The sequence below is a fragment of the Spinacia oleracea genome, chromosome 3 (genome assembly GCF_020520425.1).
Source record: "Spinacia oleracea cultivar Varoflay chromosome 3, BTI_SOV_V1, whole genome shotgun sequence".
Classification (NCBI taxonomy): domain Eukaryota; kingdom Viridiplantae; phylum Streptophyta; class Magnoliopsida; order Caryophyllales; family Amaranthaceae; genus Spinacia; species Spinacia oleracea.
The window spans coordinates 62,439,749-62,452,740 of record NC_079489.1 but is presented as its reverse complement, the minus strand read 5'-3'; the positions used below and the strand labels follow the sequence as shown (position 1 = coordinate 62,452,740).

Genomic DNA, 12,992 nt, shown 5'->3' with positions numbered 1-12,992 from the left:
CTTTGTCGAATCGCGCAGCCATCCTTCATATGTCACTTTTAGTTAAAAAAATTCTATGTTTTAGCTAAGATTTTCCGAGTTGTAGTTGCCATTTTCTGATTTGTTATTAAGAGTTTTTGAGATTTAGTTACGTTTTTCTTGTAGTTTTAGGTAAGATTTCAGAAGTTTCAGGTATGAGTTTTTGGGGTTTAGTTATGGTTTTTGAGTTTTAGTTATGATTTTTTTGTAGTTTTAGTATAAGATTTACACTAGTTTAGTTAGTACTGAAAAAACAAATTTTGGAAAAAGTCAAGGAATTTTTTTTTTTTTTTTTTAAAAAATGATGATATTGCATGACACACCCGGTCTTTCCTTGCGTTTATGCCATATGTTCTTACACAAAAAGCTGCCCATAATAATAATAACTTCAATGCTCGTGTTAATGGTTGCAATTATATTACCGCAGTACAGAATATAAGTGATTTCTTCTCTCTTTAATATGTTACTTTGCACATAATATTCAATATTTGGTGTTAAATTAGTGGTGGAATTGAATTGGATTGAGGTGGAGTACATTTATGTGAATTGTGTTAGAGGTTGTTTGCCATTTGTTAACCATGAAATTGAGTGTATACCGGAAAGAAAGACTCTTAGAGTGAAGACGAAATAGATATACCATCCTCTTAAATGGACTTGGTCCACACTAAATTTTTTGTGGACCATGCCTTAAAAGAAAGTCAACAATTTATTCCTAATTTATTTTTTGCATTTTATTAGGATTATTATGGAAAATAATATCAAATTAGTGTTGTTGATACATGTTGTGCTTGAATGATGTGATTTTAAGTCACAATTCGCTTTTAAAAACATAGAGTTACTATGCTTCAAAAAATGATTACTATGTCTAAGAATTTTGGTGTTTAATTTAATATAGTTACTATATGAACAACAAAGGTCACTATGAGTGTAAAAAAGGTGCTATAGAAAACTATTGATTTTGGGTCCACACTAATATTATTGTGAACCAGGTTCACGCAAGAATAATCCGATAGATATATACTTCTATATACAATATTGACATAGATACATATATAGATTTAGATTGGTGAAGACAGGTAAGTTATAGAAATAACAATAGAGAAGAAAACGATTAGGTAACAAGTGTAGATCATAGAGCATAAATCCTGTCATGGTCTGAGTTATAGTCATCAATATCAGATACATTGATGGAATAAGACCAAGAAAAAGATTTGGTCCCACTTCCCCTTTTGATGCGTCTTTGTGAGTCATTTCCCAAACTCTTGAAATGATGTCGAAACACAAAGTAACACATACTAGTGAGAGTCCCCATTAACATAATGGTCCCAAGTATCGTGATTGTGATAGCCATCCATGAACCTTCATCACCTACAACCACAAAAGCTATTGCCAAGAAAGCACCACAAGTGCTAAGGCAGGCAGCCCACATTAGCTTATTAGTTACAGTGACAACTAGCTTTTGAGCTTGAGTATCCCATGCTACTAAAGTTATTTGGATAACCACAACAGCTAGAGATATGAAGAGAGACGCAGCATTCAGGAGGCAGAATATTCGGAAGGCAACTGTGTCAGCAATGTTGGCTTTTCCTGCTTCTGGTCCACTCATTACATACTGCCCATTTAAATTAAATATTGCCAGGAAAGCAATAGATGCGAATAAAACAGCGACAACTGTCACTGAATTAGTCGTGTTTTGTACAGCTTCTCCATGAAGCTTTTTCAGTTCTTTAGCAATGCCAGAAACTCTTTTGTTGGTCTTCTCATTTTGTACAAGTTGTGATTGCACCTCATGCTTTATGTCACTTACAGTCCTCTTCAGTTCCATAGCTGCATCCATCTTACCAATATTTCTCGCATAAATTCCACCAGCGTCTACTAAAGCTTGCCCGATCTCCAGTGCGGATTCTCCGTATTGAAGCTTTGATGCCAAGTCCATTGCTGTTTCTTGCTGATTGTTAACGGCATTCACTTCAATAGATGTGTAACTCAGCAGAAAGCAAACTATCTGAAGCAAAGAATTTATTAAAATCCCCTTCCCTTATAACAAAGAAAACCTAGGACAAAATCCTAGTTAGAAGCATTTCAATAGTGAAGGAACATTTTAAAAATAAAAATCGAATTTAGAGACAATCCCATATTGCTGAGAAGTAAACAGTATAGGGATACAGAAAATGAGAAAGGGCAGGTTACAGAGAGTCCTTAGAGCATACATAAGCTACAACATTTATAGGTTCCCTCTTAACTAAGTTTGGGATTAATAAGGGTAAAGGCAAGGGAAAAGAGAGTATAAAAATAATAGAATTCTAGAGACAAGAAGTGTCTACTACGGAAACCTACACATACATATGCCGAAGTACACAATGCTCACACATCATGTGATCGCACACAAGCAGGCACAGAATTCAACTTGGTATTGCAAAGTAAGAAGACAAAAGACTTGGAATAATGAAGAAAAAGGTGAAATCTTAACAAAAATACCAAGAAGCAAATAAAGATACACACACCCCTACAACGATGGACAACTCCGATACACAGGCGTGCTTGCCTGGTTATGCACACATTTCATGATTCATCCACCAGCACACCCCTACACGCACACACTTGCATTTATGCATGTATCAATTTATAAAAACTGAAGGAGCACCAAGGCGATTCGGAGTTCCCTGCGCCTTAGGCGCGCCACAATGAAGTGAGGAACACATAATAAACAGTAAAAGAATCTGTGACAAAACTGTTGCGTGCCTCAGCTTCGCTTCATCAAAATCGGATCCCTAGACCACGAATCCCGCATGACCACTAATGCCTTGTGCCTAGGAACACTGGCATAGATACACGTGCACAAACTTGCACTTTCAGTTTCACCCATCGACACATCAAGCAACAGAGCCAGAGCACAGAGGGCAAGAAAGTAGTATAATCAAAGTTATCCCGAGCAGGTCCAGGTTCCTGAGTCCTTACTATAACTAAAATGTTACTGAACTTGAAAAATCAATTTTAATGATAATGCTAAGCGATACATTAACTATAAGCCATGAATACCTTCATTGGGCATTGGGGAATTGATGATGCGAGAGCATGCAAGATGATGCGTGGATGAGTAGCGCTTCAAGACTTTTCATATCTTTATTGCTTAATTAGATTTTGTCATGAGTTTTTGGTCTCAATTGGGACGGTTTTCTCATTTTGGGCGTGGTGTAAATTTCAGTTTATTTTATGTTAGATTTACTAACTAAATTAGGATCACGAGTTGGTTTCCTACCCGTATTAGGATTTGGTTTTAGCTCGTGTTTCGTGAGTTTCAATTCCTAGTTTGTTTAGATTTTTTATTTTTTTCAGTTTTCTAGTTTCTAAGTGAGGTAGAATTTGCCTTTTCAATTCCTAGTTGATTAGGAATTGTATTCCAAATCTAATTAGGTATTCATTTTGGGTCAAGGACTCAAGGGTATGACTCCAACTTACCTCTGAGTTGGAACTCAAAGAAGTACGAAAGAAGTACGAACAATGTACAGAAATGGGGAGGAAGTCGTAGAGTCTTTGGGAGCGGGCTACACCACCTGTTCTACGTGTTTATACAAGAAGACAGAAGCAACAACAGCACATTACGGCCTTGGCAGGAGAACAACACCACTACACCACTGCCCTTAGTGGGGGCAGACTGATGAAGTTTCATAAAAGAATTTTGTCTTGTGCTGCCCACTTTTGTCTGAGTACATTTAATAGCTTTTATCTATTTGTTAGCAATTTGTAATTAAAAGGAGGAGTAGAGTGTGAGTCATCTCGGAAGCAATTGGGACAGAAAGAGAACCTCTCGAATAGTTCTCACTTTTATAAGCTTTAAGCTCTATATGTTATTGAATCAAACAACCTTCCTCCATATTATCTGAGTTCCTTGCGGTTGCACGGGCTAGATATTAGATTAGAGCGAGTTTTTTCTAGTGGCTTAATAGTGTCTGCTTTTAGTTTTCCTATATGAAGTGCTTTTAGTTTTCCTATATGAAGTTAAGGCAAATTCCAATAGATCGAACCATAGGAACGAATCTACAGGGCTATCACCTTCTTTGGCCAGATCTTCTAACCTCTAGCAATTGGAATCATGTAGCTCAAACTTGAAATATTCTTGCATGATGAATAATTCTGATGATGGTCTAAAGAAAGGAAAAGAAGAAGAGAACACTAACAAAAAAATACTGATGAATAATACTTCGCGTTGTAGAAAAGAAAGGAAAGGAAGAAGAGAACACTAACAAAAAAATCGCGGAAAAAAGTTAGTGCGGGAAAGTTAAGTAACAAGTGTTGTGGGTTACGGTAATTAACGTCCATCAAAGCAAGTGTCTTATTTGGCATCAAACAAAAGCTATATTCCCACATAAAGTCCCTTTGACAATTTGACTCTCGTATTCTTTTGAAATATTGATGAAACCTCATTAAGTTTGGGTGGCTCAATGTCAAATGGAGGACCGGGGATGCACCGGTAAGGAAAGTGGAGGTTAGGATAATGGGTTTGGAACGAATCTGCAGGAGGCCAGAGATGACTTGGAGGTACGGAGTTGAAAGTGACATGAAAAATGGGTTTGCAAGAGCATGAAATACATTCTTGGTTATCCTCTAGGGACTAAGACTTTGGTTTTGTTGTTTTGATTTGTTTATGATGATTAACACCTCCCCTCCACCCTATGTTGTTTGTTGTTCTCCAATTCCCCCTCCTTTTTTTGTTGTTCTACTGATCTAGCTCCTTTATAACCCCTTGTACACTTCTCCTTTGTACGACATGTTATCTCTTTCTCTGGTCACTGAGACATCAAAAATTTTTGATACCACCATAGGTATCGCCTAACTCCAACGATAGATCTTCACAAAACTCCACCAATCTACTTGTTCATTGATGGATCCATTGGACTTCGTAGAAAGAAGAAAAAGGTAACTAGGTAAGTCTAATCATTCTTGTAGATTTATGGTTACGTCCATTTCCTATCCCCTAACTGGGGTTTTTTTATTTTTTTGAGAGCGAGGCCTCTAAGCATCATACCACCCAAGAAATGCTGGTTTTGACTCTTTGCAACCATTAAAAGGAAGCATAAAACCTTAACACAGTGCATGCACTAAGATGTAGACTGTATTCTAAATTCTATGACAAAAGAAAGAAAATAACCATAAACTAATACGGAGTACACTAAAAAGAATAAACAAAAACTTCGTTCCAAACAAAAGAATATCAAATTCCCAAGGGAGTCTTTATTTTCATTAACAATTATTTTTGACTACCAATTATCTACTCTGCCGATCAATTTCGTTGTTGATGAAAAATTAAGCCTTTTTTTAGAGGAAAATTTGCCAAAATTGGTGTTGTAATTTTGTGGATTTTTAATGTAGAAAAAATAGGGGTTTTGCCCCAAATATGGCTCCTCTTAGTCCATTCTGGAAATATGGCTCCTCTTAGTCAAGTTTGAAAAAATGGCTCCTTTTAATCCAATCTGAAGCATCAACTTGAGCAACGTTCCTGCACATTGTAATCAAAAGAGCAATCCCATGCTCAGTCGCCGCAACGGTGTTAGCAGTTGGAGCATTAACAACCAAACACCGTTGCAGCGTTGCGGCGTTGCCACACCCACATCTACATTATCAATCCCAACACCCGCCCTTCCAACCACCTTCAACCTCCCAACACACGACTCAAACACCTCGGCGAGGGTGAGTCGACGAAGAGGGTTATGCAAGAAGAGGGAGATTGACGGAGTGAAAAAAGGGTTGTTAGAATTTATTTATTTTCGATTTTCTGGGTGGGAATAGGGTGAACATAGCCAACTTAAACAACACGTGACCTGCACGTGATGGTCAAAGGCCGAAAAATCAAAGTCAATGACAGAAAGTGGGAACAGGTTGTCTCTCGCATAAAAAAATTACTTTTAGGTCTGACTTCACCCAAAAAAATGTATATGGTCCTTTCTCACACTTTTTGAGCTATGAAAGGTCATTTTTGGCAAATTTTAGAGAAAAAGTAAGCGTTTGCTTCTCTTGTATGTCAAAGTGGATCACAAGAGAAAACACGGTTAGGAGCTCTGAAGTTGCTTGGAGAAATGAATGGAAGATGATCAATCCACCTTTTGTTATAATGTGGGAAAAGAAGGAAGATGTTTCCCTTGCTTTCCAATTACACGTTTATGCATCAAAAAATGGGACTCAATATTCTAAAAAATTGGAATGATTTTCTCTCATTAAGGAAAAGAAACTTGTCCTTTGTACAATTAAAAGAACCAATTGCACCTTTTCAAAATAATATACTCCCTCCGTATTGTATTTTTTTTAGGAGTCACAATTACTACTTTCGGCCGTACTTTTTAGAAGTCACAATTCCATTTTTGGTAACTTTACACCTACTCCCCAATTGTTTATTATTTTTTACCTCCCTATGACCCCACTTAAACCATATATAATTCCATTTTTTTTATAACTTTTACACCCCACTTATTTATTTTATATTTCTTTATTGTCAACTAACCCACTTGCATCATTATTATATCAAATTCAACTATGCTTCCTTAATACTTGTGCCGGTCAACATCATCATTATCATTATTATCATTACCCCATTGACTCAAAGAGACTCCCGCAAGAAGCGGGGTAAGGGGGGGTCGGACGTAGGCAACCTTACCCCTGCAATTGCAGAGAGGTTGTTTCCAATTGACCCAAAAGCGATAACGGGACGACAACCGAACGACCATCTTCTACTTCATGGAAAGGAAGCGAAGTGGTTTTAAGAGCCATGTGACTCCTAAAAAAATACGCAGGGGGTAACATACAGACAAAGCCACAAAGGAAAATACAATACAAATCAATCACACATTTACGTATTTGTCTCAATACATTACAAATCGTCAACATATTACCTGGGAGCGGCATTTCCTTGTTGCTATATGCACAGCTGTATTTCCCTTTTTGTCACGTTCATTCAGTACTGAACAATCAGCAAGCAGCAACTCCTCAATTATTGAAGGATCCTGGCCTTTAGCAGACATATGGAGCGCTGTTTGACCTTTTTTATCTTTGATGGAGACAATCCCAGGGTCTCTTTCTACAAGTAATCTGACTATATCTAGACGACCATATCTAGAAACAGTATGCAAAGCAGTTTTCCCATTTTTTCTCACAATTCTTGCTGCACTGTCATCTGTGTCCAATATGGCGTTCACCACTTCCAGGTGGTCCTGGACAGCAGCTGAGTAGAGTGGAGAAGTATTTGAGGAGTCACATGACATAGAAAGCTCAGGCCAAATATTCAGCAGTTGTCGCACAACCTCTGACCACAGAAAAATGGCAGAATCCGCATTAGCTACTTATATGTGAATTTGAAAATTGATCAACTCTTGAGGGATTTCAAATCACAAAGCCTGGAATGTGGAGTTCTCTCTGAACATAAAAGCTCTAGTGCTCTAAGATACACATAACTTGGAAGTTAAAACATAAATGGTATATTGGAAGAGAACACGCATCCAACTAAAATTCATTATAAAAAGCCTACATTACTCTCTTTGCAAAAATAAGGAAATACTCTAAAATCTAATCAATGTTTTGAAAATACCCTCTAAAACTATACTTCCTCAGGGGTTTTTTTACTTGCATCATATTCCTTTTTTTAAAGTTGGATATTACTTGCACCATTCCTTTTATGGTATGCATTCACATGCTTTTTGGTGTGTTCACACGCCAAATATCCATTTTACTCTTAATACATATTTTATACTCCCTCTTTCCCGGGATACATGAACCGGTTTGACAGGCAATGAGTTTAGTACAGTGTAATTGACTTATTTAATTAGATGGTAGTTGATAGTGGGATATTTTTAATATAGATAGGGGATATGTGTCAACTTTTTAAAGGGGGTAGGGGGGTAGGGGGAAGGGTGCATGGGACCACAAAATAACATGTGAAGGGGGTAGATGATATAATATTAATAAAAGTTTACCATTGATAGAAACGGCGCAACTAATCCGGGACGACTTTATAAGGAAAGCAGTGCAAGTATTCCGGGACGGAGGGAGTATTTACCATTTCTACGAACCGAGGACATATATAATCATGTTATAGAAAGTGAGAATCTAGGATTTTTATGTGTCTTAACAGCCTGGATATATCCACAAGTGAAAAAGACAAATCTTGAAAATTTTCAAAGAAGAAGATTGATGGTTTGGAGGACTTTGAAGACAGAATGATAAGTTACATGAGAGTAAGAACACACACACACAAAAATGTAACTTTCTGCCTCAAATTCCAAAATTTTACCCCACTTTGAATGATCGATGTCAATGGAAGTTAAGAAGTGAAACATGTACGTCATCTATGCCAAGCACTTGAGAAGCAATGCTCCTGAGCTGAACTTCACTGCAGGTTCTTAAATGGGCCCTTTTCTTTTGTGATTACAAAGGCTTGACGCCTCCTAAATTTAGATTGTGACTCAGATACGACTTTAACTTAAGATATTTTTTCCCTCCCTATTGTAGTTCATCAACTTCATGAGCGCATATTAATTTCATCAAGTTGCTTGTTCAAATTCAAAATTGTAAAGCAATTCAAAACTTGACTTACAGCTATGTTTTCTTCACCTTAAAATAAGGAGATTTAGTTTGATTTAATTAAAGATTGATCTCGTACGGTCAAATGTCTATAACTAAATACACTGTTAATAAATAAATAAAATCTAACATTATCATGTGCGATTTGTTTGATTCGTCTTTTTTCCAAATTTCTAATTTTATTAATAGTCAAACAAAGATATTTTGTACCAAGTAAATGGAAATAAGAAGACCTGGTCTAGTTTGAATAAGTCACAGGTTCTTGAAATAAATAGAGCCTCAGTTTCACTTTTCAGCTAAAAGACCATGTGTAATTCAATGAAGATTTTGATGGATGAACACAAAATAGCATAATGGAAGGACTTGAACTTCGACATTGTTTCAAAATAAGAACCTTAAATTCCGAAGTTTCTAGTTAAAGACAATTTCTTGATGGAGTTAGTAACAACAAAGGTGGGTAGATGGGGGTAACAACAAATTTCAGGTCTTTCAACTATACATAAGTAAAACGGGCATATAATTCTATTAATCCATAAAAAATTACAAGATAAGGAGTAGGAGAATAGAAAGCGCCAGAGTTTAAATCTTACTTCGTGGACCAATAATTCCATCTTGACAACAATTTGTCAAGTACTCAACCAGAAATTAGTAGAACACCTCTAGAATTATGCAGTTATAGAGATGCAGCTGGTAACAAACAATGGCATCAAACAACAATCGACATGGAATAAACTGAACCAAACTTATTTTAAAATCAATCCCAACAAAATGAAATAGGAACAACAGGAAATAAGGCAAGCAATATGACTGTATTGATGAATCCAAGGTGAAACACGCTAATTACAGACTAACCACACATTTGAGAGGAAATGGCACTGTCCTACAGTACTTCTCAGTTCCCACTGTTCAAAAGATACCTTTCTCTAACTACAGCTTGCAAATTTATTAACAATTGTGCCTTGCACATTACTGTAGCTTATAACTAACTTAGCACTGGAATCCACAAAATACCCTTGACACCTTAGATCATATTCAGAGCAAATTCTTTTGTCATTTTCTTTTGAAATGCGGGTAAATGATTAATGATGGAGGGTCTATATTGATTTCCTGCATAAATTCAGAGTTAGTTAGTGCTAGAGTCAGGGAGTAGTTGAGGGAACATGGTTCATGACTATTCCTACTATGGGCATGACTTTATCGAGTCTAAGAAGCAAAGTTGGCTCGTGGAACTCAACTGGTTCAACTGGGGGAGGGGTGTGTTTTGATTTCGTTAAGTAAGATTTGAACATTTCTGATGGAGCCAAAGATTCATTTGTTCTTTTGGCTTTGTGATGTAATGGACTAAATCAAAATAGCTTTTAAAACCTTTTCGCTTCTTTTCCATGAAATAGAAGATGGTCGTCCCGTTATCGCTTTTGGGTCAATTGGAAACAACCTCTCTGCAATTGCAGAGGTAAGGTTGCGTACGTCCGGCCCCCCTTACCCCGACTTGTTGCGGGAGCATCTTTGAGGCAATGGGGTAATGATATTTATAAGTAAGATTTAAACTCTTTGGGGAGGCTTAATGCATAGGAAGTTTGGATTACAGGAAATCATATTATCTCTTTAAAATCCTTGGTTCTTTAAGAAATAAATAATTTTGTAATCAAATGAGGATAAAATTCTGAGATTACTAAACAACATTTATCTGGACCTCTTTTATTGAAACTTTACTAGGACTTGGTAGATTAAGTTTCATTCTCAGTTTCCTGTTCTATGTCTTCTTATTTAGTATAAAAGGAAGATGTGCATCTACTTTATTCAGATGTCAACAAACCCATGAGTATCAGTGAAGAGTTACTGACAAGGTGAATCAATTGTGGTGGACTGTAAATTCTAGTAAACTCCCAAGCGTACACACAATTAGTTATTATCTTGCTCACTTGTAGTTTTACACATGAGCTAATAAGCGAGAATCAAATTGCTAAAAAGAAAGCGAGAATCAGCCTGTGAATAGTCTTACGTCTCTTACGATTCAGTTAATTGTCAGCCTTATTAAACACAAAACACCACCTTTTGTATATCATAATCAAACTTTCTGAAACTAAATTCAGCAAATCCAAAAATAACAAACACAAAATTCAAGATCAAAATTCCATCAACAACAAAAAAAAAAAAAAGCAAAGTAAGAAAGAAATCTACCTAAATGACCACGCTTAGCAGCAATATGAAACGCACTAAAATCAGCCTTCGACCTAATCATAGCAATTCCAACATCACAAAACCCAACCAAATAACTCAAAATCTCCACCAAATTATCCCGTGCTGCAATTATCAAAGCAGTTTCTCCAGCATCATTTTGCACCGCCATTAAAGCAGAAATCGAAGCTCGTTCATCATCTTGAGCTAATTTGTCGATCATCAGCTGCAGTGATTGAATATCGGCTAATTCAATGGCGGCGAAGAATTGCTGGTGTTGGTGCGTGAGTAGACGAAGTGGTGGCTTCGCCTCCATAGTTCAGGTTGAGAAGTGAGTGGAAATGGAGAATTATCTTGGTCAATGAGAAGGAGAAAGAAAATCTGTTGAGTAGAGTAGAGTAGACCTGGAAGATGAGGTGGTGTTTGCTTTCTCCCATCTTTTCACTCGTTTTGTGAACTTTTTGTTTTCTCCAAAGAAATTTTTTTTTGTTTTTTTTTTTTTGTTGTTGCCAACAAGCCTCTATTCTCTTTAAAGGTAAAAGGATTTTTTTCAATGTTTGGATTTTTTTCATTCGTATTTGGAAATTTTGTGAAACACTACCTTAATGTTTGGACGTTTGTGAATTACTATCTTATAAAAACTTTTTTATATTTTACTACCTTATAAGTTTGATATGTTTTAGTAACACTACCTTGTAACAGAAAACGTTAAATCTCTCCGTTTGTGGGCCCCACCCCAACGACTATATTCCATTTATCTTTCTTCTTTCTCAATCCCTGTTATCTACATCTCCTTCTCAATTTTTGTCCTCTCATTATCTTTGTTCTCTTTGTCAATGTTTGTAGAAGAAGACCCACTTGAATACCGACTTAAAATTGCAGATTACAACAATGGTAATATCCTGCAAATTACAGCTATGAACATCCCACCACATGTGTTGTGTGAGACCCAGTAACACATTTGGTTATCTTATGGGCCAAGTGTCATGCAGCACGGATGTGAGATTGTCATTGATGTAACTCACAGAAAAGGTGTGATGTTCCTGAGAAGTTGCTCTGCGGCTCTACCTGCATTTTGGTGATCTCAGGGTTATTTTGAACTGAGATTTTGCTGACTGGAGTAGTGTCACACCAGCTCAAGGACAACCTTGTTGAAGGATGGTTTATACTTGCTAGCCTCCATAAAGTCATGAATTGAGTGCATTATTGGAGCAAAACTAATTATTGCTAGTCCTCTGCCCGAGAACAAGTTTCGGTGCTTTTTCCCCTGTCTTCTTCCTTGGAACTGGGAAGTCCTTCAGCAAGGTTATATTTTGTCTTGTTGTTTGCTACTGATCGTGTATTTTTATAAAGAAAAATGAAGTAAAATACCATGTCACAGACTCAAAGATATACAATACCCAAAGTGACAAAATCAAGAATAAGATACACAAAAAACTACTTTTAGTTTTGAAAGGAGGGCCTGCCACCGCCATTTACTGAGACTAAAATTACATGTTACTTCATCCACACCATTTCTAGAACTTAGAAGCCTAATATCCCCCAGCAAGTTCATAGCTTCAGAAAACTTCTCCCAAAATATTCACACTAATCCTATTGAGGTTATACTTTTTATTTGCCCTTCCTATTAAAAGTCAACGAGTTCTGCAAGTAAATCAGTAAAACATTACCATGCAATTTCAAGTTTAAGTAACCACTCTGCAATGCTATATTAGGCATACTTGAAATAACAAATTTAGAAACTTGATATTAAACATAGATCGCTGCAATAGGAAATAAAAGACAAAGATTGAATTCACCAAATGCATAAATTACGAGACATATGGGAATCATAATTAGTAAATCAGTTATATACCAAGTCGGAAAAAATAAGACATCACTGTATTTTTAAAGCATATATCTTCAGCAGTAAGTACCCATCTTGCCAATTTGGCATTTGTTATAGGAAAGCCCTTGAATCCCCACATGAGTGGATCATCCAACCTGACAGAATTAACAATTCCATCAATGTCAGCAAAAACAAAAAAAAATCTTAAACACAAGTTCATTAAACTCAACTAGAAACGAAGGGAAATAAAAACAATATTTCTATTTTCCTTCCACTTCACCATCTTAAACCAAGCAAATCTTTCTTGCGGGAAAAATTTATGAATGTACAAATTTCAATTTATATTACGGGTAAAATAATCAGAGAAATTCAGCAAGCTGCTAAAGATGAAAGAGAAAAA

General features: G+C 36.4%; 1 protein-coding gene across 1 annotated transcript; it reads right to left on the bottom strand.

The window, feature by feature from the left end:
• Positions 1 to 940: 940 nt before the first annotated feature.
• LOC110783223 (ankyrin repeat-containing protein At2g01680) lies at positions 941 to 11,243 on the bottom strand. Its single transcript, XM_021987531.2, has 3 exons — positions 10,768 to 11,243; positions 6,903 to 7,312; positions 941 to 2,023 (listed from the first exon to the last, which is right to left on the bottom strand). Exons 1-3 carry the CDS (start codon positions 11,078 to 11,080, stop codon positions 1,148 to 1,150), a joined length of 1,599 nt encoding a protein of 532 aa, XP_021843223.2. The 5' UTR covers positions 11,081 to 11,243; the 3' UTR covers positions 941 to 1,147.
• Between the last annotated feature and the right edge of the window lie 1,749 nt (positions 11,244 to 12,992).